The 27,500-nt window shown below is 36.6% G+C and overlaps 1 protein-coding gene across 2 annotated transcripts in view; it reads left to right on the forward strand.

The window, feature by feature from the left end:
- Positions 1 to 27,500, forward strand: part of Dfd (Deformed) — a 67,440-nt gene that overhangs the window by 1,385 nt on the left and 38,555 nt on the right. For both annotated transcript variants that reach the window (XM_067119835.1, XM_067119836.1), the window contains exon 1: positions 1 to 3,451. This exon is cut by the window's left edge. In XM_067119835.1, coding sequence (XP_066975936.1) covers positions 2,950 to 3,451 — 502 coding nt within the window. In that variant the 5' untranslated portion in view covers positions 1 to 2,949. The remainder of the gene's footprint in view (positions 3,452 to 27,500) is intronic.

Genomic DNA, 27,500 nt, shown 5'->3' on the forward strand with positions numbered 1-27,500 from the left:
CTCATTTACAAAATTTCTGCGTCGTTATCTACCTGATGATAAATCTTCATAGCCACCTTTTCTGCCTCGCCTACAAATATATATATCAGTCGGCAGCAGCGGGCAGCAGCAGGAACAGCAGCGGGAACTGCAACGGCAGCAGCCTTCGTCTGCGGCTTCTGCTAAAGCAACTTCTCCAATTGGACTAAATTGCAGGTTTGCCCATTTTAATGCTTTCGGTTCTGGCCAAGAAGTGGGTCATTCGACCGCCGCTGCTTCGTCCACATGTCTTCGGTTTTCATCTAAAGACATGTTTTATCTATTCGTTTAGCGTTTTGCTTGCCCTAACGACGGCGGTGCTTGCTTGCTCGCTTGCGCGGCGCTTGAGAGAGAGAGAGAAAGACATCTCGTGTCCAGGGTTAATTTTCAGAGACATTCCGTCGATCTCTTACGCATCGTATGGACGTCGAAGGAGCGTTTTGCGGTCGTTACCGTCGGAGCCACCGCCTCTCTCTCTCTCTCTCTCTCTCTCTCTCTCTCTCTCTCTCTCTCTCTCGGTATAACAACTAGAAAGACACTCACCGCTAACCCCCTGTTCCGCACATGTGAAGGCTTTTGCGAAAACCATCCATTAAGCGATATTTACTCCGACCGCATATTATGCTAAGTTTATGGACAGCCAACTATTATGCAACCGTCTATCAAGCAGGCTCTCTCTCTCTCTCTCTCTCTCTCTCTCTCTCTCTCTCTCTCTCTCTCTCTAATTTTCTTTAACCACTCGTCTCTCTTTCTTCGTCCATTTGTTTAGATGTGCATGTCTGCCGGAATTAGTCGAGGATGAAAAATCACCAATAAAGGTAATGGCATGTTTGCATATACGAAAACATCGAGAGGAATATTACTATTTTGCGCACGTACGTTCGGTTGCGAATAATAAAGATTTACATGCGTAAACGTACGTGCTCTGTTGCCGTGCAATCGGCTGAATATTTTTTTTTCATCCTTAAAATTGATACGGCGATATCGTCCAGAACTGTGAAGTCATTAAGAGTCATTAACGTTGCCATTGCAAATTATTATTAGCCAATTAGCGGACGAAGGCAGACTTACACCGCTGCGAGGAGGAAATTATCTGACGGACGGACGGAAGGTCAAAGGTCAGTTACCGCCATATGTAAACATTTGATAACCATTTGACTCCGTTCCGAAGCCCCAATAAATATAAATTACACTTTCGCCGCGGTGACTTCCGAACCTTAATTTTTCCACTGCGATCACTTTTCACAGGCTCATCATCATCGCTGAAAAAAAAAAAAAAAAACACTCGAAAACCGGACAGACCGCTGTAACTCTGTCATGAAGATCTGGCAGTCACCGTCTAGATGGATGTCCGATAGAAGCGCACTTTTATAATATAATAAAGCACAATCCGCTGACGCTTTTCCGTTTTTCAAATCAACAGACAGAACGCCACTTTTAGGGGGAAGAGTCGGTAAGCGATAGATAAACACACACTCGCCGAGTGACTGAGGAATGCGACGGGACACGGCCTGATAGAATCGCTTAATTTTTCTCTTTTGTTTCTCAGGTGATTCTCTTACAGGTCTCTAGGGGGCAATTGAGAGAGAGAGAGAGAGAGAGAGAGAGAGAGAGAGAGAGGGGGAACGCTGCACCGCCTTACCAAAAGGTTTACAGGTAACTTGTAGGGAGGGCGCCCGCCCCTTCGTTTCCACGCCTCTAATTTATCTCTCTCTCTCTCTCTCTCTCTCTCTCTCTCTCTCTCTCTTCTGCTGGCCAGTGTCACTTAGCAAATTGCGTCGCAGGTAATCGGAAGGGAGATAGACGGACGGATTTGTTCCTTCTTCGCCAGCAGGAGGCTTTTCAGGTCTCGCGTTGCTCAGGGCAGCAGCCAGTCTGGATGGACTCACGCCGCCCTGCCAGAACGTGCCAGTATCCATACCCGGGGAAGTCGGAAATCCCCGTGGCATTCGGGCACCGCCTCGCGACTCCGAAGGGCATCTCCCACCTTGGCACCGAAGGGTTTTCGGCAACCCGGAGAGCTTCGTCGACGTCTCCTCCTCCGTGATTTGACCCAAGTGCTCTCGGCGTCCACAGAAGACCAAATGCGGCCAATGGCGGACGAAGGCAGACCATGTAAGCCCATTTGAGTGGCGGATCCTATTGTAGGAGTTCGGGGTTCGGGGGGCCAATCACCATTCGCGCACACACAACACACACACAGACACACACACAAACACACACTCGCTCGTCTTAAGCAAGAAGAGGAGGGGGGCACGTTATAACCCTTGCCTGGAGCTGCGCACTGGCAGTGCGCAGGTCATACACACACACACACTCACACACACACACACACATGGGGCCGGAGCGGCAGTAAATCAACGCCAATCACCGTCTAGCTGTTGGACGAAGCGCACGTGAACGGAGGCCATCGATCAGTGCTGTGAGTGAGTCTTGTGAGTGTGGGTGTTTGGGCAGGTGGTGGTGTGGTTCTGCCCTCGACCTCGCCCAGGTGCCCGCCGCCCGTCCTCGCCTTCGTCCCTCCCTTCCCTCCCTCCCTTCCTCCCTCCCTCCCGGCTCTGTGCTCGAAGCCGTTGTTGGTGGTGGTGGTGCGGATTCTTCGTCCCCGTCAGGAAAGAACTCCTCTTCTTCCAACGCCCAGGTTCAGTGCTTATCGGGGAATTGTGACGATCGGTCGTTCGTTCGGGGTGTGTGTGTGTGTGTGTGTGTGTGTCGGGTGGTCTGGTGGTCCTCCTCGAGGTCCATTAATCATGGTGACGTAGCCGCCGGAGCGCGGGTCACAGTGAACAGTTCGCCATTGGTGCTCGCAGGTCACGTGGTATGCTAATTGTCGGTGCTGGGAGGAGGAGCCTCAGCAGCAGACGACGGAAGGCCCAGGCACCACACACACATATATAATAATATTATTTGAGGCCAAATCACCAAAAATTAATGACGATGAGTTCGTTTTTGATGAACTCGGGGCCCTACGTGGACCCGAAGTTTCCGCCGCCGGAGGAGTACAGCCAGAACTCGTACATTCCGCCGCAGAGTGACTACTACAATCCGGCGCAACACTACCCTTACCATGGCATGCACCAGGCGGCCGGCATGCAATACGGGCGAGATGCCATGCAATACAACCACGCTGGGTATTACCAGCAGGCCTGTGTCATGCCCCAACACCAGCCAATGGCCGCCCATCTCAGTCCGCAAGTCGCCCCTTGCCACAGCCCTCTGCAGCAACACCAAGTGCCCCCGCGCTCCCCCGTGGCTTCCCCGGATCCCTCCGCAGGTGGCGCGGGCGGGGGCGGCGCCATGGGTGCCCAAATGGCACAGCACATGGGGCCCGGGGGCGTGGAAGGATCGCCCGAAGAAACCGTCACGGAACTGGACGCCAACGGCCAACCTGTGATTTACCCTTGGATGAAGAAAATCCACGTCGCCGGAGCAGGTAGGGGTTCGGGCTGGAGTTTCGCTTTTGATTTGGACGCCCAGAGAGGCGTAGGAACCAGATTTGGAAAGGAAAAGAATCTATAAATTAATGTATATATATAATATATAATTATTATATATATATATATATTATATATATATATATATATATATATATATATATATATATATGTAATATATATTTTATATATAAGTATATATATTTATAATTGTATATATATATATATATATATATATATATATATATATATATATATATATATATATATATATATATGTAATATATATTTTATATATAAGTATATATATTTTTATAATTGTATATATATAATATATATATATATATATATATATATATATATATATATATATATATATACATATACATATATATATATATACATATTATTTAAATATATATACATATATATATACATATTATTTAATATATATACATATATATATATATTAAATATATAATATATATATATATAAATATATGTATATATATATATATATATATATATATATATATATAAATATATGTATATATATATTATATATATATAATATATATATATATATATATATATATATATATATATATATATATATATATATATATATAATATCTCAATAACAAAACATACCAGAAGCATTACGGAAAATTCAAAAGCCAAATATAGCGTCTCATCAAATATTGATTCAACCATGAAACCATAAATTTTTGCTTGCGACCAAGTAAATGTATCGCTTAAAATTGGAGGAAGGTTGGTGTATAAAGACTTCATTAAATCAGTAAACATGACAATAGAAAACAATCACTTACGTTGTATTTATCGTTTGAACAAACAGCCGTTTATGCTTAAAGCAATGAAATTCAGTTTTTGAACAACGAAGCCTCTATTGAATAAATAAGGAATTGTCAGCAAGTGTATTGTGTTGTGGGAAGTCAATTAGTCATGTGTTTAATTCCTAGCGAGCAGTTTCTGATTGAAGTGTTGATTCTACTTAGTTGCATGCAGGATATATATATATATATATATATATATATATATATATATATATATATATATATATATATATTACTGTATGTATATATGTATATATATCTATATATATATATATATATATATATATATAATATATATATATATATATATATATATATATATATATATATATATAATGTATGTATATTTACATTTTATATATAAATATAAATTATATAAATATATATACTTATACATATATATACATATATATGTGTATGTATAAATATATCTATATAAATATATAATATATATATATATATATATATATATATATATATATATATATATATATATATATATATATATATATATATATATATACATACATACATACATACACATACATACATATGTATATTATATATATACATACATACATACACACACACATACACACACGAATGAGATCCACTCGCCTAAACATAAAAATGCCCGCATAATGAATTAGAAACCACGCGCGTGTAGCTCGTCTAAAATGTACAAGGGCTCCTAACAAGACATTTTCATCCCGGGCGATTTCAATACGGGATCAGAGCGGGATCAGGTTCCAATGACTCCCAAGCATTGTCGTCGGCCTCTCTCTCTCTCTCTCTCTCTCCTCTCTCTCTCTCTCTCTCTCTCTCTCTCTCTCTCTCTCTCTCTCTCTTATCCTGGATGCTGCATCTGTCCTTGCGTCCGTATGCACAGGTCGTCTTTTCATACCAAACGCTACGTGCAGTAAACTCGAAGTGGCAATGTTATGTTGACAGTTTAAGAATTCTCATTGTTATTGTAATGATTTACCCATGTTTTTGTCTATTTATTTATTGATTTGTTAATCTTTTTCTTTTCTGATAGCTCGTCTCATCTTTCTGTATTTCCTAGTACCTTCTGTTTCTTCTTTCAAATGGACGCCATATTCCTCGGATGCTTTAATGTCAAGTCAGTGGCTCCTGTGGGCTTGTTCTGTTTGAATAGGTTTCGGCATCTGAATAATAATAATAATAATAATAATAATAATAATAATAATAATAATAATAATAATAATAATAATAATAATAATAATAATAATAATAATGCCTTATATCCTTGTGCAAATCTGTGGAGATTCGTTGTGTTTTGGCTGAATTTCGTTACGAACCAAAATTCAAATATATCTGTGTTCTTATTTCGTATGGAGAGTGAGAAAACAATAAAAAAATGAAAGAAACAGAAAGAGTTTTTTGGGCAAGTGAAATTGAAATGATTACGAAGGACATTGGGTAAAAAAATTTCAAATCCCCTATTATTTTTTTTTAAATTACAGTTCATATTGAATGGAGGTGATAAAAGTAACTGAATGACAGAAATTGAAAAGAAGAGGAATATTTTTTAGGTAATGTAAATTTTAGTTAAAATTTGAATTTTCCATTAATTGTGTATTGTACATCTTCAGGAATCCTTATTTATATAAATTTATTTATCCTCTTGAAAATCGTTGAAATTTTTGTAACGTGTATGAATAAGCAGTAAAAATCTAGACTCATTGCATACAAAATTTTTTTTTATACATGTCTTCAACATTCTAGGGGAACGGTGTTCCCATGCACTGGTGCAAATAAAAATCTAAACACCCATTGCATATAAAGAAAATGTTTGATACATATCTACAACGTTCTAGGGGAACAGTGTTCCCATACCCTGGTGCAAATAAAAACATTACGTTACAAAGAAAAATGTTTAATACATATCTACAACATTGTAGAGGGAATAGTGTTCCCTACCTTGTTAGAAATAAAAATCAAAAGACACATTACATACAAAGAAAAATGTTTGATACATATCTACAGCATTGTAGAAGGAACATTGTTCCCATACCGTGGTGCAAATAAAAATCTAGAAGGAACATTGTTCCCATACCCTAGTGCAAATAAAAATCTAGAAGGAACATTGTTCCTATACCGTGGTGCAAATAAAAATCTAGAAGGAACATTGTTCCCATACCCTGGTTCAAATAAAAATGTAGTAGGAACATTGTTCCCATACCCTGGTGCAAATAAAAATCTAAAGACATATTACATAAAAAAAAAAAATATCTGATAAATATCTCCAACACTGTAGAGGGAACAGTGTGGTGGAAAGTGCTAACGACCTATTATTACTATTTAGAATACTGTCTGTGGGTTCCCCATAACAAACCGTAGATCACCTAACTCCCGGTATTGAAATAATTGCCTTACAAATCGGTTCGTTCTTCTCCCTGTGTTTATGTAGTGAAGTAAGAGAGGTTGGGCGAGGGTGGGGGGGAAGATTCATCGTGAAATATTGGGTCCCATTAATATCGACGGCCATAAATTTGTGATTAAAGACACGTATTCCGCAGAAATAAGAGGTTCGGCGCATAATTTATGCTTCGGGTGGTGGACGGTTTACATAATATTATTCAGGATTGTTGCTATTTTTTTTTTTCGGTTTGCTTCGATAAGAATGATAAAATGGGACAGTGGGCTACGATGGCTTTCAATATATTAGCTGCATGGGAAATGAGTTTTTATGGAGATTACGAGCCAGTGTGAATTTATGATATTTAAGAAGAAATACGGTGAAACACACGTGAGTAAAATGACTGATATACACGAGTATATAATAATATATATATATATATATATATATATATATATATATATATATATATATATATATATATATAAATTATATATATATATTATATGTATATATATTATATATATACATTATATATATATGCATGTGTGTGTATACATAACTACTTACACTTCTATTATGGAATTAGAGATCCGAATGGTACTTTGTGATGTTCCTTAAACTTATTACTTTGATACATCGGTGGAAAGGATATATAATCCCTGTCTATATATATATATATATATATATATATATATATATATATATATATATATATATACTTAATATTCTAGTTAACATGCAACATTCAAATGCTTGAAATCCGTTCGTGAAAGGTTTCATATATATATATATATATATATATATATATATATATATATATATATATATATATATATATATATATATATATATTTATATATATATATTATTTATATATATATATATATTTTATATATATATATATATATATATATATATATATATATATATATTTATATATATATGTGTGAGTGTATTTCTAGAAATATTTAATATGAATTCTTTACTTACCTGTCAGTTAATATCAATATTAATCCGCTTTATATCTTCACAATAATCTAAGTTTGAGTACATCATGCGTAGTTGCATTAATTTGAAAAATATCAGCCTACACATTAATCTTTATTGTTTAATAAAAATAATTTAATAATAATATATGACAAACTGTTAGCTTTTAAATGACATATAGATTAATAAGAAAACTTTGAGATACAGTTAATTCAAAAGAAATATTTTTTCTATCTTTCGAAAGCATTATATCAGAATGTTCAGGTAATTATTACTATATATATATTATATATATATATGTATATATGTATATTTATATATGTATGTATATATATATATATATATATATATATATATATATATATATATATATATATATATATATATATATCTCCTATATATTAAGCGCGTTTCTGGTTATACATGATGACGTTATACAATGCCCAATGTATGAAAATTAGGTATCACCAACGTTCATGTGGAACTTAGTCTTTTGTGGCTGGCCTTATTATTGAAGAAAATATTATAATATGAATAAATATTTTTGCACGAATTATTCATACATCTTGTTAACAGATATATATATATATATATATATATATATATATATATATATATATATATATATATATATATATATATATATATATATATATGAATTATTCATACGTTTTGTTAACAGATATATATATTATATATAATATATATATATATATATATATATATATATATATATATATATATATATTAACTTTATCACATCACAATTGTTCTGTGCATTAGTAGAATTGCCTAAAAGGACCTCATTCAAACTGGATGGTATCTAATGGAGTGTTTTATTCAGGAAAGTAAGTTTTTTTCTTGGACAAACAGTCCACATTATCAAGAAGTATCCGTAGGTATGGATACTTGATAATGTGGACTGTTTGTCCAAGAAAGCTTTGTAACTTTTTCTGAATAAAAAACTCCATTAGATACCATCCAGTTTGAATGAGGTCCTTTTAGTTAATATATATATATATATATATATATATATATATATATATATATATATATATATATATATATATATATATATATATATATATATATATATACACACACACACACACACAGATATACACGTGTGTTCGATTTAACTCTTGCCCTTTTCAATTTATTTTATTTTGAAATAACTCTTTCCTTATCTTGGGACTTCCAAAACTATATTTTTTTTTGTATTCTGATAAAATCTCGTCTTCTGAACTTGCTAACACAATTTTTTTATTTGCCCTTGTTCTCATATATTTCGTATAACAGTAACTTGTTCCTGAAAGCAGAAAACTTTCTTTGTGTCATGTTTTAATTGTTTTCATGTTTCTATTATCCATTTGTTAAAATTTAATTTTGTTTATGAATATTGACAAACGAGAGACTTTTGAAATAGATTCAGGTATCCCATGGGTAAACATTTTTACGAAAGGGTTATTCTCGGAGATTCTGGGAAAAATATCAATGTATGTGAGTGTTCGTATTTACCGAGATAAAATAATGATTTATTGTTTATTGGGGAACTGTATGATAGCTCGTGAGTGACAGAAAATGTAGGCAGGTAGTTACTACCCTAATATGGAAGAATGCAGTATCTGGAAAAATACAAAACTGAGAAAAATGGTAGATACTCCCTTGCCTTACTACTGATTTTGCAGATACTGCAAATGGGACCCCCTAAATACACGTGGAAAGCATTGAGGAATCATTCTGAAACTGCAGTAACTTGTGTATTAGTGCTTCACGAGTCCAATAGGTGTCATATCTCAATTTCGAAAATTTTGCAGATACTGCAGTTTTCCATTTTGGGGCAGAGTAGGAGGCAGGTAACACTGTTACATACATTGGTATATCACTGTCAGAGTTATAATTAAAGTTAACAATATTATAAATATTTAATTTTATTTTATCATCTCGCATGCCCCTTCGTTAAATTTTTTTTAAAGAGTTGTTTTATGAGACCACTGAGTTAAAAGGATTCTAGGGCTGGCCTGAAGCTTTAGTTGGCTATCTTATATGTTTGAAATTTATTTGCGGTCAGTTAGGTTTTACTTAAGAGGTTGCAGCGTTGTAAAAATTTTGTCATTGTTTTTAGCGAAAAATTTTATCTTTACTTTCATCTAAAATTTGTTTCATTATGTGGTTTTTAAAATGTATATAAGTTTCTAGGGCGCTGATATCTGGCATTCCGTTAAAATATGCTTTGTAGATACTTGCGTTTAAATCGTTAACATATGTGTCCTGGAAATTGTATTATCTTTGTGCCCTGGAAATTGTATTATCATTTTGGACCCCGTAGGGGGTAGGTGCCGTCAGTGCACCTCATGCGGCGCAATGTAGGCATTACTTCAAGTTCTTTGCAGCGTCCCTTCGGCCCCTAACTGCAACCTCTTTCATTCCTTTTACTGCACCTCCGTTCATATTCTCTTTCTTCCATCTTACTTTCCACCCTCTCTTAACAATTGAATCATAGTGCACCTGTGAGGTTTTCTTCCTTTCAAACAGTTTTCAATGTCAATTTCCGTTTCAGCGCTGAATGACCTCATAGGTCCTTTGGCCTAAATTGTATATTCAGTTCAGTTATCATGTGCAGGTAATATAATGATAATAATTGCGAGGAAAGCTGATGTAATATGAATGAAAGGAGGTCCACTATTACATTCATATTCGCAATCCTTCAGCCGTAGGAATCACAATCCTTCAGCCGCAGGAATCACAATCCTTCAGCCGCAGGAAGGAAGGCCATCGAAGACACCACATACCTCTCCTGCAGAAAGTTGAACGAAGCATCTGACAAATGCGCAGATCTAAACAAATGCTGTAGGCATCCATCTTCGCGTGGTTCCAGGCCCCCCCATCATCCACCCCCCATCCTCCTCCTCTCTCTCTCTCTCTCTCTCTCTCTCTCTCTCTCTCTCTCTCCCAATCCCCGACTCCCCCTCCTAACAAAAGATCCTGAGATTAGCAGTGTAGACCAAACGTTTACTGACTTTAACTACTGGAGGGCAGAGGAATGCGAGAATGCCATAATGTTTGTCCAGCTCCTCCTGGAAGTAGATTGGGATCCAGGAGTTGATGATGGTGGTGGCGGTGGTGGTGGTGGTAGTGCCTCCCTACCTTGCTCTGTTGTGTGTGACACTTTGGGCTATAGGTCTCTTCACGGCAGACTCTTTAAGACTTACGATGCCCTTGTGAGGCGATCCGAGGTATTTTTTTTTATTTTTCTCTTTCTCCTTCTTATCTCAGCATCTCGATGTTATTTGGTGTTAGTTGCTGAGGAATTGCAGTATTTTTTTTCTAGTTGCTTTTGCTTTTCTTTCTTCTTCGTGTTCCTTGTTACTGCTACTGTTACTTTTCTCTCTTCTTCGTATCTCAGCATCTCGATGTATTTAGTGTTACTGGCAGAGGGAGTGGAGCAATTTTTGTCACTGCTACTGTTGCTTTTCTCTCTTCTTCACATCTCAACAAATAGATGTATTTGCCGTCTTAGTTGTCTCAGTTGCTGAGGAATTGCAGCCTTTTTTGTCACTGTGACTTTTGCATTCCTCGAATATAAATATGTTCGGAATGACGCGCCTTGCATATTTACATTCAAGTGCGAAACAGCACTTCGTTAACTGGGATTCCTCTCACCCACATCTTGTCTGTCACGGGAAATTCCCCCTAAATCACAGGTGTAAACGTATGCAGACACCCTAAGGGGATCCATAATCAGTATATAACAGGCCTTAAATCTCATGCTGCCTGTACCGTAGCTACAGGTACCCAACTCTGGGAATCAGGTCCTCTTCAAAGCCTGTACCGTAGTTACAGATATCCACTTACGGAGGTCTCAGGGACCCAGGTTCTCTTAAAAGCCTGTACCGTAGCTACAGTTACTAACTTCGGGAGGTCTGTCTTAGGGAACCAGGTCCTCTTGAAGGCCTGTACCGTAGCTACAGGTACCCGACTCGGGAGGTCTTTTAGAGAACCAGGTCCTCTTGAAGGTCTGTACCGTAGCCACAGGTACCCACCCCGGGAGGTCTGTGTGGTCTTAAGGAATCAAGTCTTCTTGAGGGCCTGTACCGTAGCTACAGGTACCCACTTCGAGGTCTGTCTTAGGGAACCAGGTCCTCTTAAAAGCCTGTACCGTAGCTACAGGTACCCACCCCGGGAGGTCTGTGTGGTCTTAGGGAACCAGGTCTTCTTTAAGGCCTGTACCGTAGCTACAGGTACCCCCAACTCGGGAGGTCTTTTAAGGAACCAGGTACTCTTGAAGGCCTGTACCGTAGCTACAGGTACCCGCCTCGAGAGGTCTGTCTTAGGGAACCAGGTCCTCTTGAAGGCCTGTACCGTAGCTACAGGTGCCCACTTCGAGGTCTGTCTTAGGGAACCAGGTCTTCTTGAAGGCCTGTACCGTAGCTACAGGTACCTACCTCGGGAGTTCGTTTAGGGAACCAGGTCCTCTTGGAGGCCTGTACCGTAGCTACAGGTACCTACCTCGGGAGGTCGTTTAGGGAACCAGGTCCTCTTGAAGGCCTGTACCGTAGCTACAGGTACCTACCCCGGGAGGTCATTTAGGGAACCAGGTCCTATTCAGGTCCTCTTAAAGGCTCGTAAAAACCCTGGCCAGGGAAATCTGCAACGAGAGAGAGAGAGAGAGAGAGAGAGAGAGAGAGAGAGAGAGAGAGAGAGAGAGAGAGAGAGAGATTCTTACAATTTGTCAGCCTTGTGGACTGAGACCAGAGTTCGGTTGTGGATTCCTAGCGAGGACAGAGCGCAAATTGTACCTGAGAGAGGGGAGGAGGAGGAGGAGGAGACGCCGATAAGAACCTGTTTCCCAAATATTTACAACTTCATTAGGGACCTTAGCACTACATTAATCAGACTTGTTGAGGGGGAGGGGAAGAGGGGCGAGGGGGGAGGGAAGGGGACATGTCATAAAATTAGCCATGTTATTCTTCTGTCTCCGCCGGGAGATTTATCTGTGAAGGTGAGCGAGCTATTATCACATATTGCTTTCTGCGTCGTCGAATATGAGAGAGAGAGAGAGAGAGAGAGAGAGAGAGCATTTTACACAAGTGTATACAAACGTTTATAGATACATTGTGCAATTTAGGTAAATAACTTCACAGGTATTTTTGTTTTAATATATATAATATATATATATATATATATATATATATATATATATATATATATACATATATATATATATATATATATATATATATATATATATATATATCTATCTATATATATATATATATATATATATATATATATATATATATATATATATATATATATATATATATATATATATATATATATATATATATATATTACAGCTAGATACATGCATACATACCTGCCTCAAGTATTTTCATGTATATATATATATATATATATATATATATATATATATATATATATATATATATATATATATATATATATATATATATAATCAGTAAGCAAACGTCCTTTTTAATATCAATTCGCTTTACCTCGGAAATAATATATTTTCATATATGTTGCTGAAGAGGAATTTTTAGTTGATAATAAGTCTGTCGACGAACTTATCAACTAAAAAATTCTCCTTGGTAACATATATGAAAATACATTATTTTGAGGTAGAACGAATTGATATTAAAGGACGTTTGCAGGTTACTGATTGTATATGAATCACGGTGATGTGATAAAAGTCGTATATATATATATATATATATATATATATATATATATATATATATATGTATATATATATATATATATATATATATATATATATATATATATGTATGTATATATATACGTATATATATATACGTATATATATATATATATATATATATATATATATATATATATATATATATATATATATATATATATGTATATATATACGTATATATATACGTATATATATATGTATATATAATATATATATATATATATATATATATATATATATATATATATATATATATATATATATATAAATGGGAAGAAAGCAGAAGCGAGAGCGAGAGTAAGAGAGACTTTTCTTAACACATTTTCTATCGTTAGATAATACTCTCACCGGCGTGCGTGACCTGGGACGCGATTGGCCAGCCTTTTGTTCTTCTTGAGTGATTCACAAATTACAAAACGCTGCTGCCTCGGAAGTTAAATGGCGTTTAAAACGCCGAAATATCTTTGAAAAAATCATGTGTTATATGTCAGTGCAGCTGTGCGAACTCTGAATAAGGGGTGGGGTCTTTCTAAGGGGAGGGGAAGGAGAGGAGCTGGGACGGGGTGGGTTTCGGGGTAGGGGTAGGGGCAGGATCCCTTTGGGGAGGATGAGGGGACAACTGAAGGCCCGGGACATACGTGGGAACGGCATGATGGGATGCGGAGTTTGTTGGGGGCGGGGGAAGCCAAAAGGGAAGGGGTTCGTTAATAGAACAGGAGAAGGGGGAAGGGGAGGGGGAGTTTCATAAGCCGAGCATGAATGGGGGACTTCGTCCGCCATGTTGTGTTATCGACACAACAGCGCTCTCTGGCCGAGCGAAAAAAATTTTTTCCCATTATTTTTTTTCGCTTCGTTTAGAAGTTTATTTTTTTATTTATTTTTTTTAATTTATTTTTTTATTTTCTGCTCTCGTCCCCAGGTTGAACCCAAAGGCTCGTCTTCAGACATTCTTCTTGCAGTGCGCTAAGTCTCTCTCTCTCTCTCTCTCTCTCTCTCTCTCTCTCTCTCTCTCTCTCTCTCTCTCAACATCTGCGAACACACAGGAGGGAGTGTAAATCGCTTTTGTTTCCCCGTGATCGATATGGCTGCCAATCAGATACTGCGGGCCCATTAGCATAAATATAAATGTGACAAAGGCTGATGCTGATACCGATTTTGCTGCTACGTTAGGTTAGTTACCTCCGTCAATGCAGTCGACGGGGTTTATGGAAGGACCCGATTTTGTTGGCGAAAATCTGGAGAAAAATATTTTTTGTGTCGGCGAAAATTAGGAGAAAAGTATTTTTTGTGGTGGCGAAAATCGGGGAAAAATTATTTTGTGTTGGCTGAAATTGGGGGAAAAAAAATTTTTTGTTGGCGAAAATTGGGAGACAAATATTTTTTGAGTTGGTGGAAATCGGGAAAAAATATTTTTTGTTGGCGAAAATCGGGAGAAAAATATTTTTTTGTGTTGGGGAAATTAGAAAGAAATATTTTTCGTTGGCGAAATTCTGGAGGAAAATATTTTTTGTGTTAGCGGAAATCTGGATAAAAATATTTTTTGTTGACGAAAATCGGGAAAAAAACACTTTTTGTATTGGCGAAGATCATGGGAAAAAAAACCTGTTCTGACGAAAATCTTGAGAAAAAAATCTTTTGTGTTGACGTAATTCTGGAGTAACAATCTTCTGACAAAAATCGGGAGAAAAATATCTTTCGTTTTGACGAAAATCGGGAGAAAAATACCTTATATTTTAAGAAAATCGGGATAAATAGATGTTTTGGGTAATTATCGGGGAAGAGAGTTAAATGACCAGTACTTGATGTTGAAGGGAAGCATGTACTGAGGGAACTTTGGTTTACAGACAGGCATGAGATATATATATATATATATATATATATATATATATATATATATATATATATATATATATATAGATAGATAGATATAGATATAATATAATATATATATATATATATATATATATATATATATATATATATATATATACATACACATTTATATACACAAGCGTTCAAGCGAATTTTAAATGACAAGCACCAATGGAATACCTGCTTGCAAGCAACATAGAAATTCAGTTGTACGAAAGCACAAGTGATGTCTGTCTTGAATATAACGAGTGATGAGCTGTCACAATGGAGATCAAGGACTTTGATAATATATTTTATGGGTGATATTAAATTTTACTGGTGATTACATTTCACCAGTGCTATTACATGTTACATTTTACGGGCGATATTACGTGTTGCCATTGATATTACATTTTACTGGTGATATATTACATTTCACCAGTGATCTTACATTTCAGCGGTGATATATTACGTTTTACCGGTGAAGTATTTTGTCAGTGATATTACATTTTACCGGTAATATTACATTTTACCGGCAATATTACATTTTACCAGTGATAGTACATTTCATCGGCGATATTACATTTTGCCAAAGATATTACATTTTACCGGTGATATAACATTTCAGTGGGTTATATTACATTTCACCAATGATATTACATATTAAATTTCCATAGTGATATTACGTTTTACTGGTGATACCATATTCTACCGGTAATATCACATTCTGTAGGTAATATAACATTTTACCGGTAATGTAGCATTTTACCGGTAATATCACATTTTACCGGTAATATCTCATTTTACCTGTAATATAACATTTTACCGGTAATATCACATTTTACCGGTAATATCACATTTACCGGTAATATTCATTTCACCGGTATCATCGCATTTTGCCGATAATATCCCGTGTTACCGGTAATATCACATGTTACAGGTAATATCGCATTCTACCGGAATATCACATTTTACCGGTAATATCACATTTTACAGGAATATCACGCTCTACCGGTAATATTGCATTTTACCGGTAATACCTCATTTTACCGGCAATACCTCATTTTACCGGCGAACGCAGCCACAGATATATTCCCGTCGCTGCGGTCGTGTTCGTCAGATTGAGAGGTTCTCCTTTACGTGCTCTGAGGTCTCGTTAAAGGAGAATGGAGAGCCAAGCCCTTTCTGCTTGCTTGCTTGCTTGCTTGCTCGCAGGCCGTAGGATTTAGGCCATTGCGCTCATAAGTTTCGACAGGCCTTTGTTTAACAAGAAGAGGAGGTGTAAGGCTAACTACAAGCAGACGAATCAGATTATAGGAGTTTTTAGATAGTGCTTTTGCAGTTGTTGAATTGGCTTATTCGTGTTGCTTGTATGATGTGCTTGTGGGAGGTATTTATGTATGTGTGTATATATATGTGTATGTATGTATATATATAATGTGTATGTGTGTATATATATATATATATATATATATATATATATATATATATATATATATATATATATATATATATATATATATATATATATATATATATATATATGAATTTGACCACTTCACTGTGACATACCGTTATTCTCAAACATCAAGCTACAAATGTCGTTTAGTATCCAATTCGCACTACTTCGGAAATATCGCTTAAGTGGAATTATAATTGATTATTGATTCGATACCTGGTTAGGCTCGAACGCCCGACAGTACGGATTTATGTACCGCCAACTTTTCGGGAATCCATTCCCATCATAAAGAATACCTAAAAACACGAAAAAATATAAACATTGTACAGTCTAAAATCATGCCTAAAATAGCTAAAATATTAGTAAGATGATCAGTTACCTAATTCAACAGTCATCTTTTAACCTCAATGCAAAATGAAAGCTATGAACTGAAAGAAACAGTGCCAGGAAAATTATGTAGGCATTAGAAGGTTCCTATATAAAACGTTACCCTATTCAAAGAGGTATACAGCTGGTCACCAAGTATTGATCAAAAAAAGCAGATCAAATAGGGTAAAATAGAATAAACAAATGGGTGACCTCCTAAAATTTTTGTAGCAAAGGCCAGTCAAATAGAATAAGCAAATGAATTACCTACTAAAATTCTTCTGGCAAAAGCCAGCCAGATAGAATAAGCAAATGAAATATCTACTAAAATTCTTCTAGCAAAAGCCAGTCGGGTAAAATGAGCAAATGAATTATCTACAAAAACTCTTCTAGCAAAAGCCAGTCAGAAAGAATAAGCAAATGAATTGTCTACTAAAATTCTTCTACAAAAGCCAGTCAAATAGAATAAGCAATTGAATTATCTACTAAAATTCTTCTAACAAAGCCAGTCAAATAGAAAAGGAAATGAATTATCTGATAAAATTCTTCTAACAAAGCCAGTCAAATAAAGTAAGCAAATGAATTATCTACTAAAATTCTTCTAACAAAAGCCAGTCAGATAGAATAAGCAAACGAATTAGCCACTAAAATTCTTCTAACAAAAGCCAGTCAAATAGAATAAGCAAATGAATTACCTACTAAAATTTTTGTAGCAAAGACCATTTACGTAACATAAGCAAATGAATTATCTACTAAAATTCTACTGCAAAAGCCAGTCAAATAGAATAAGCAAATGAATTAACCACTAAAATTCTTCTAACAAAAGCCAGTCAAATAGAATAAGCAAATGAATTACCTACTAAAATTTTTGTAGCAAAGGCCAATCACGTAACATAAGCAAACGAATTATCTACTAAAATTCTTCTAGCAAAAGCCAGTCAAATAGAATAAGCAAACGAGTTATCTGCTAAAATTCTACGAGCCACTTTGTGACTGTGGGATTAGCTAGCCCAGCCAGCCAAGAGCGGTCTGACAAAACCGCGACATCTAGTTTCAACACTCGAGAGATTTCTGGCCAAAAAAAAAGAAAAAGAAAAAAGAAAGACACACACAAACGCAAACACACAAAATTCGTACGCATGCAGGGTCGTAAAGACTAGCACGACCAATAAGGGTGGCCTTCATTAGTTTTGCAAGTAGCACCAAGGGCCTTTCTGTGGTTGGTGCTATGGTTTGTGCAAACTAGAGCTGGCGATCACTGTGCTCTCACTTTTTAAGGGGCAAGGCTGTGTCTGCTGTTCCAGTTAGCGGGCTGAAATTGATTGCCAAACGCCTTCAATTAAAAAAGTATGTTAATGAGTGGATGATAAGAAGGCAGTGACAGGCTGTAATGACGGATGCCTGTTGTGGGTTAGATCCCAGTATTTTTAAGAATTCTGTAGGCTCGATCTCAGTGTTTCGAAACCTTTAGATTCTAGCATACAACAGGTTCGATCCCAGCATTTCATGTAATATAGGTTCAATTTCAGTATTGTGAGGTCCTTGTAGATTCGATCCAAGCAATTTGAGTCCTGTATGTTCCATACCAGTTTTTGAGTGCACTTGTGTTTTTTTTTTTTGAGAGAGAGAGAGAGAGCTCTGTAGAATTGACCCTAATATTTCGCGGCCTGGATTTGATCTCAGTTTTTATAGAGTCCTGTTGGTCGATCCCAGTATTTCATGGGTCCTACAGGTTCAGTCCCAGTATTTCGAGAGTCCAATAGGTTCGATCCCAGCATTACGTTGAATTCTGTTCATATCGCACACGCAATCGTATATTAATTTTCACAAGAAACGTGGCCCTTTCATCTTTTGAACAACCTTCGACGCCCACCCTCCCGCATCTAAGCTCGTAAAAATTTGCGTTTGTTTTCTCTCTCTCTCTCTCTCTCTCTCTCTCTCTCTCTCTCTCTCTCTCTCTCTCTCTCTCTCTCTCTCTCTCTCTCTCTCTCTCTCTCTCTCGAGGACGAAGCTCCCTTTGTAACAGGATATTTCGCCGAGTCATTGCTCCTCCTTAATTATGAAGGTTTCCTATTCATTCGAGCTCGTTCAGGAGTCTTATTTTTTTTTTTTTCCCAAAAACGCCATAACCACCTCGATCCAACAGCGGCTATACTGTACGAGGAGAAATCGCAGTCGCTCGAGAGCGCAATTGCTAACCAACAGCGTGATAATCATCGCTATTCATCTACATACACTCCGTTCGTAATTCACCGGAGATGGTAACCGTGCTTGCAGTCGCACAAACGCAGGCACAAACACACACACACACCACATACACACACGCGGAACGCTAATGATTAATGGTCATTGGTTGCCCGAACGCATATTAACATTTGAACTGTTAGGTTAACCAAAGGTAACTTCAGATTTAGAGGCATCTTATTTGGTATCGAAGTAATACACAGTGTATATAGTGTGTGTGTATGTATGTATATATATATATATATATATATATATATATATATATATATATATATATATATATATATATATATATATATATATATATATATATATACATATATATATATATATACACATACATATATATATATACATATATATAAATGTATGTATATACATATATAACTTTTTTCCTTGAAAAATTTGAATAATTGTTCTTAAAAAAACCTAAATAGTTTTCCTTTCCAATAACCTGAAATATTGTTCATTTCCAAAAAAATAAGAAGTAAAATTGCTGTAAAAATAACACATTAAGAAACGCTACTTGCTTTGTCCATTATGCATTAGAATTAGCCCAAAACTCGTGTAAAAAAAATCTAAAATGAATTGTTTCTACTATATATATATATATATATATATATATATATATATATATATATATATATATATATATATATATATATATATATATATACATACAGTATATATATATATATATATATATATATATATACATACAGTATATATATATATATATATATATATATATATATATATATATATATATATATATATATATATATATATATATATATATATATATATATATATATGAATATTATAAACAATCCATCTTATATTGTTTTTTGCACAGTTTTTGGTTTAATTTCCATGAATAATGGACAAAGAAAGTAGTATTTCTTAGTGTTATTTTTGCAATGTTACTTATTATTTTTTTGGAAATGAAAATTAATTCTGGTTATTGGAAAGGAAAACTATTTAGATTTTTTTGGGAAGGACAATTATTTCAAATTTTTGTAAAGGAAAAATATTTAAAATTCTTAGAAAGGAAAAGTATTTCAAATTTTTGGAAAGGAAAAATATTTAAAATTTTTGGAAAGGAAAAATATTTCAAGTCTTTGGAAAGGAAAAATATTTCAAATTTTTGGAAAGGGAAAATATTTCAAGTTTTTGGAAAGGAAAAATATTTCAAGATTTTGGACAGGAAAAATATTTCAAATTTTTGGAAAGGAAAAATATTTCGATAAACACACTGCGTCGACAAGTGCTAATGATTCTCAAAACCATGTCTATAATGAACAATGTTCCCTAAACACTGTTATTCAAATCAGGCCTTCATGCAATAAGGCGTCATTCGCAAAGATCCCTTTTTTTTCGCGAACAGAGACCACTCTAGTGCAATTACAGCCCAGTCGGCGAAACGAGCATTCGCGAACAAAAATAGCGAGCGATCTTGAACGCGGGAATGTAGGTCAAGCAGAGAACCCAAGTAGAACCCACGAAGCTTGTTATTTACAGCTTTCTTGGGTTTCTTCTGTGGGCGTTCTTCAAGAAGGCATTAAAATAGGAGTTTCTCCGCCGCTCGGACGTAAAAGTCCTTATAATTGCGAAGTGATTGATTGGATTTTTTTTCTTCGCTTTCTTTATTTGCTTTAACAAAGGAAGGCTGGGTGTGTGTGTGTGTGTGTTTGAGAGTGTTAGCTTATGGGTTTGATCTGCGGTGATTTATGGGGTGTGGAGATGAGATTTTATGACTTTCCTAACGAAGATGGATTAGGGGATTTTCGTTGCTTGTTTACTGGCTGGCAGTGAGATTTATATATAAATATGTATGTATGTATGTATATGTATATATATATATATATATATATATATATATATATATATATATATATATATATATATATATATAAAAATGTACATATATATATATATATATATATATATATATATATATATATATATATATATATATATATATATATATATATATATATATATATATATATATATAAAGCTTATGTCTGTCCTGGTGTTTTTTGTAAATCAGTTTCTCACATGTGGTTTATATATTTAATTCGCCGAATGTTTAAATAAATAAAAAAGCTTTCTCATGCAATGTTCTGAACACTTGAAGTTGTGCGAACTAAGTCTGGAACAGGAGGATAATCGAATCTTACAAATGTGCAGACGTTCAAAGTCTAATTTTTAGATAATCTGCCACAATTAAATCTGATTCATTGAAAGCCGCTTGTGCGTCGTGGGTTCTAGTCCAGAACGTAATAAGCGTTTTTATTATATTGTATGTATCGAACAGGAAGCTCTGGTGTTTATTGTCATGTGCGTGGACATTTGTTTAGTCGTTTGCATAGTCACGTAAGATATGTATGTATGTACGTATGTATGTACTTAGTATATATATATATATATATATATATATATATATATATATATATATATATATATATATATATATATATATATATATATATATTACCCACACACATATGTATATATATAAAAGAGAGAGACAGACAGACGGGAGACAGAGAGAAAGAGAAAAATCAATTATCATCCTCCTTACTAGATCTCCCGGCAGCGCCTTGGCACAACTCCTCCTCCTCCTCCACTTGAGGCTATGACAACTATATCAGGGCTGAGTAAGAGAGCCGAAGGATTTAAGAGACAGCCGGCTCTTGAGCATGACTGATGCGGACACCGAGCATTATTCTGTGGTATTAGCCATTTCAAAAAGCGGTTATTACTTGCGGACTCACTTCGGGGAGTTTGAGGCGTACCGCAAGGGGAGGATCTCCTATCTCCTCCCCGCGAGGTGTTTTGCGCGATCTGCTGCTGCTGCTGTTCAGCCCAAGTAGCAGCTACTTTTTTTTGCTGCTGAAGGTCCTGTCATGTTTTTTTATTCTGCTGCTTTTTGCATATGTTCTTAAGCTGCTGCTTTTGCTGTGTTCTTGCTACAGCTGCTGTCATATTTTTCAACCTGCTGCTTTTGCTTTTGTTCTTGCTGCAGCTGCTGTCATATTTGACTGCTGCTGTTGCTGTGTCCCTGCTGTAGCTACTGTTATATTTTTTATTCTGCTGCTTTTTGCATATATTCTTAAGCTGCTGCTGCTGTTGCTGTAGCCACTGTCATATTTTTCAATCTGCTACTTTTACTTTTGCTTGTAACTGCTGCTGTTGCTGTGTCCCTGCTGTAGCTGCTGTCATATATTTTTTACTCAGCTGCTTTTGCTTTGAAGCTGCTGCTATTGCTGTGACTGGCTGATACGACTATAGGTACTTGACTACAGGCACCGCCGCAAGTTCCGCTCTTGTTACGACTGCTTTTACTGAGCGCATTCCTTCTTTGATTGTTTAAAAAAATCTATGGAAAACGTTTACATTTGCCTTGCATGAGACTGGCTGATATGACCATAGGTACCACTGCTAGTTCTGTTTTTGTTACGACTGCTTTTACCGAGCTCCTTTTATTTTTTGTTTATAGTTTAACAAATCTATGAAAAATCTTCACATTTGTTCTTGAATGTGACTGGCTGATATGATTATGGGTATCACTGCTAGTTCCGTTCTTCTTACGACTTCTTTTACCCAGCTCCGTTTTAGTTTTCTGTCAAAGAAAACTATTGTGCGGGCTTTGTCTGTCCGTCAGCAGTTTATTCTGTCTGCAATTTTCTGTCCGCCCTCAGATATTAAAAACTACTGAGGCTAGAGGGCTGAAAATTGGTATGTTGATCATCCACCCTCCGATCATCAAACATACTAAATTGCAGCCCTCTAGCCTCAATAGTTTTTATTTCATTTAAGGTTAAAGTTAGCCATGATCGTGCTTCTGGCAACGATATAGGATAGGCTACCACCGGCCCGTGGTTAAAGTTTCATGGACCGCGGTTTACGATGCCGAGATCACCGAAAGATAGATCTATTTTCGTTGGCCTTGATTATACGCTGTAGCGGCTGCACAGAAAACTCGATTGCGCCGAAGAAACTTCGGCGCATTTCTTACTTGTTTGTTTATTGCTTAAGCAAATCTATGGATAATCTCCACATTTAGTTTTGCCTAAAATCGCCCGAACACATCTGCCTCAGTCGCTGATTATTTGAAAAGGAACGAACACAAGTATCCCATAGCCGAGAATGTACCTCTCGAGATCACAGATACTTTGAAAAGGAGCCAACACAAGTCTCCCACACCTATATAGGATACGGATCGAAATACAATCCGGGACTTGAATAAACACGGAAAGGAGCAGGCGTTTGGTCCGAATGTAGATTCCTCGAGGGAAAACAGGAAACTTTTAGAATAATTTCCGTACCCTCGGGTGGCCCTGGTGTGTCGAAAGCAAGGCTCTCCTAACACTAATATTTACTTCGGGATTATGTCTACACACACACATTTAGAAATAAGGACACGCATGTGTGTGTTTGTATGTGTGTGTGTGTGTGTGTGTGTGGTTTACAGGCGTATTTGGTATGCATGTTCTTTGATGCACAGGTTTTTGATTATACACATTCACACGCGCACACATGTGTATGTATATGTATACTGTATATATGAAATAAAGACGAAAGCTCAGGGTCTATTATCTTTCATTTCGTCTTTTCCTGCGAGCGCTTCTTATTTTTAAATGTATGTAATATAATATGTATATATGTATTATACATACACACTACATATATTTATTTATTTATAATATAATATATATATATATATATATATATATATACATATATATATATTTATATATATATATATATATATATATATATATATGTGTGTGTGTGTGTGTGTGTGTGTGTGTGTGTGTGTGTGTGTGTGCGTGTGGCCGTGTGTGTGTGTGTTTACAGAATACCAATAAAGATGAGTATCAAGTAGATAATATCAAATGAGTCATGTACTCAACAAGCACCGCAGATTCCAAGCAAAAACTTAACGCCCCCGAAAAATGGTAATTGCAGTGAATCAGTCACATTGTTCCTTCAAGCACGTTGTGTATAATCAAAAGAAGAAGAAGAAGAAGAAGAAGAAGAAGAAAAAGAAGAAGAAGAAACTAATACGTTCCGGCTGAATCAACACCTCTTCACTAAATTTAACGATGAACATCACCACCGGGCGTCAACACCACCGTCAGGATAAGACTCCGGAGGAAGCAGGCCACCCACGCACAAACAGACATACACACACTCACACCCACACAAACGCCCGTCACAAACCCGTGTTTGTGATGTCACCGGATACCCTGGTGATTCCTTCGAATAAAGATCGAAATACCGGGTACAGGTAACACGAGCCCGACGTCTGGGTATTTGCAATTGCAGGGCACTACATCGCATCACACCACACCGCAGCCTTGCGAAGCACTTGAGAGGTAGAGGAGGAGGAGGAGGAGAAGGAGGAGGAGGAAGAGGTAGAGAAGGAAGAGGAAGTGGAGGATGAGGAGACGGAGATGGAGGAGGTGGAAGAGGAGGAGGTAGAAGAGGAAGAGGAGCAGGAGGAGGAGGGGGAAGAGGTGAAGAAGAAGTAGGAGGAGGAGGAGACTGAGGAGATGGAGGTGGCGGAGGAGGTATAGGAGGAGGAGAAGGATGAGGAGGGGGAGGAGGAGGCAGAAGGGGTGGAGGAGGAGGAGGAGGTAGAGAGAAGGTGGAGGAGGAGGATGAGAAGGAGGAGGAGGTGGAGGTTGAAGAAGAAAAGCAAGAGCTCGGTTCTTATCCTCCAACCAGGTGGAGGAGGAGGAGGAGGAGGAGGAGGTTGAAGAAGAAGAAGAGCAAGAGCTCGGTTCTTATCCTCCAACCAGGTGGAGGGGGTGGAGGAGGAGGAGGAGGGGGAGGTGCAGTAGCCACATCGGAAAGTGAAGGGGTTTGGCCAATAAATCACACAAGAATAGTAAACTCATTGATTAAGAGTGATTTACGATCGCCGTGAACCCCAGGAATTGCTACCACCAGGGGTCAGATTGAAGCCCCAGTCTATCCCAGGGGATTGTATATAAACTTCAACTGGGTCGAGTCCTTGAGTAAAATAAGAGATCACCTTTTCCTTTTTCGCTCCATATCTCTCGCTTCTCTTTTCTCCAAACGACATCAGCGGCTTCCGGAGGCGCCGTTTAAGACGAAATGAATGTAATCTTTCCCCTTCTCAGTATTAAGGACCGTCGGCGCAATGAGCATTCCCCTTCCCTTAAGTATGAAGCGTCGACCGTCCTTCATGCTTATTGCCTGTTATTAGTTTCACTCAGGAGGGTTTATTCCGAATTTTACGACGTGTCCGCCAAGCCGCCTCTTCCCTTTTATTTTCGCCGGCGAGGGCGTCCGCGGAGGCGGACAGCTGCTTCCTGTTGCATTCTCTTCCGAAGTCATATGGTTGTGTCGCTCGTCGTCAAATCCTGGCTGATAATAATGGACGTCGCTCGTCGACAGGTACGCCTAGCAGTCTTTAACAGGTCCCCAGTAATTGGCGGTGCAGGCTGGCTATCCGGCTATCCGGCTGTCCTCCGGCCGGCGTTTGAGAGGAACATCGTATTCCGCATCATTGGCGACATGGCTTCGCCGACCGCAGTCCTCGCGGGATTCCGCCCAGAAGTCGCCACGGCGTTTTACCTTAACAAAACCGAAGAAAGGGTTGATTGGTACCTTCTTATGAAGACATTGTCGACAACCGCCCATTAGCGGCAAGGACTGTAGCGACGCTGCAATTTGCGCTACGTGTTCGATGAGTCACGCTCGTTATTGGCGATGTCAGCCGCGGAAGAGAAGAGAGAGAGAGAGAGAGAGAGAGAGAGAGGAGGATGAAAATGTAAATGCTGAAATGTTGATGATATTGTGTGTGCGTGTGTTTTTTGAGAGCGGAGCACGAAAAGCCTATTTTTGACGGTAACGATAAATATGCATGAAGGATTAGTGATTTAAAAAGGGCCATATTCATTTTTAAAAACTGGAGGTAGATAATATTATGTGTTTTTGGAGAGCGGAGGACGAAATCCTATTTTAAAAAGGAACCGAGATAAAAACTGCGTGATAACGATAAATACATGAAGGATATATGACTTAAAAACGGCCATATTAATTTTTAGAAAACAAGAGATGGATATTATGATGTGCTATTTTGGGAGCAGAGTACGAAATCCTATTTTTGACACAAGTCTAATTATTATACCTGCACGATAATGATAAAAATGTAAAGAATTTATGATTTTAAAATGGAAATATTAATTTTTAAAAATAGAGGTGGATAATATTTTGTGTGATTTTGAAAGTGGAAGACAAAATCCTGTATTAAAAAGGAACCGAGATATTAAACTCACTTGAATATGATAAATACCTGGAAGATTTATGATTTTATAGCGGCCATATTATTTTTTTAAAAACCGGAGGTGGATAATATATTATGCTTTTAGGAGCAGAGTAGGAAATCCTATTTTTGACAGGAACCTAATTATTAAACCTGTACGATAATTATAAATACTGTACATGAATGATATCAGATTTAAAAAATGGCCATATTAATTTTTAAAAAACCGGAGGTGGATAATATTATGCGTGTTTTTGAGAGCATAGTACGAAATCCTATTTTTGACGGGAACCTAATTATTAAACCTGCATGATAACGATAAATACACGAAGGATTTATGATTTTCCAATGATCATACTGATTTTTAAAAACCGGGCGTGGATAATATTATGTGTGATTTTGAGAGTGGAAGACGACATCCTATTTTGGACAGGAACCTAATTATCAGACCTTCACGATAATGATAGATATGTAAAGGATTTCTGATTTTAAAACGGCAATATTAATTTTTAAAAACCGGAGGCGGATTTTACTGTGTGATTTTGAGAGTGAAAGACGAAATCCTGTTTTAAAAAGGAACCGAATATTAAACTCACTTGATTATAATAAATACAGGGAAGATTCATGATTTTAAAGAGGCCATTATTGTTTTTTTTTTTTAAACCGAAGGTGGATAATATTATGCGTGTTTTTGAGAGCAGAAGATAAAATTTTATTTTTCACAGGAACCTAATTATTAGACATTCACGATAATGATAAATATGTACAGGATTTATGATTTTAAAATAGCAATATTAATTTCTGAAAAGCCTGAGGTGGATAATTTTGTGTGTTTTTGAGAGCAGGGGA

This window comes from Macrobrachium rosenbergii, chromosome 17 (genome assembly GCF_040412425.1).
Source record: "Macrobrachium rosenbergii isolate ZJJX-2024 chromosome 17, ASM4041242v1, whole genome shotgun sequence".
NCBI lineage: Eukaryota > Metazoa > Arthropoda > Malacostraca > Decapoda > Palaemonidae > Macrobrachium > Macrobrachium rosenbergii.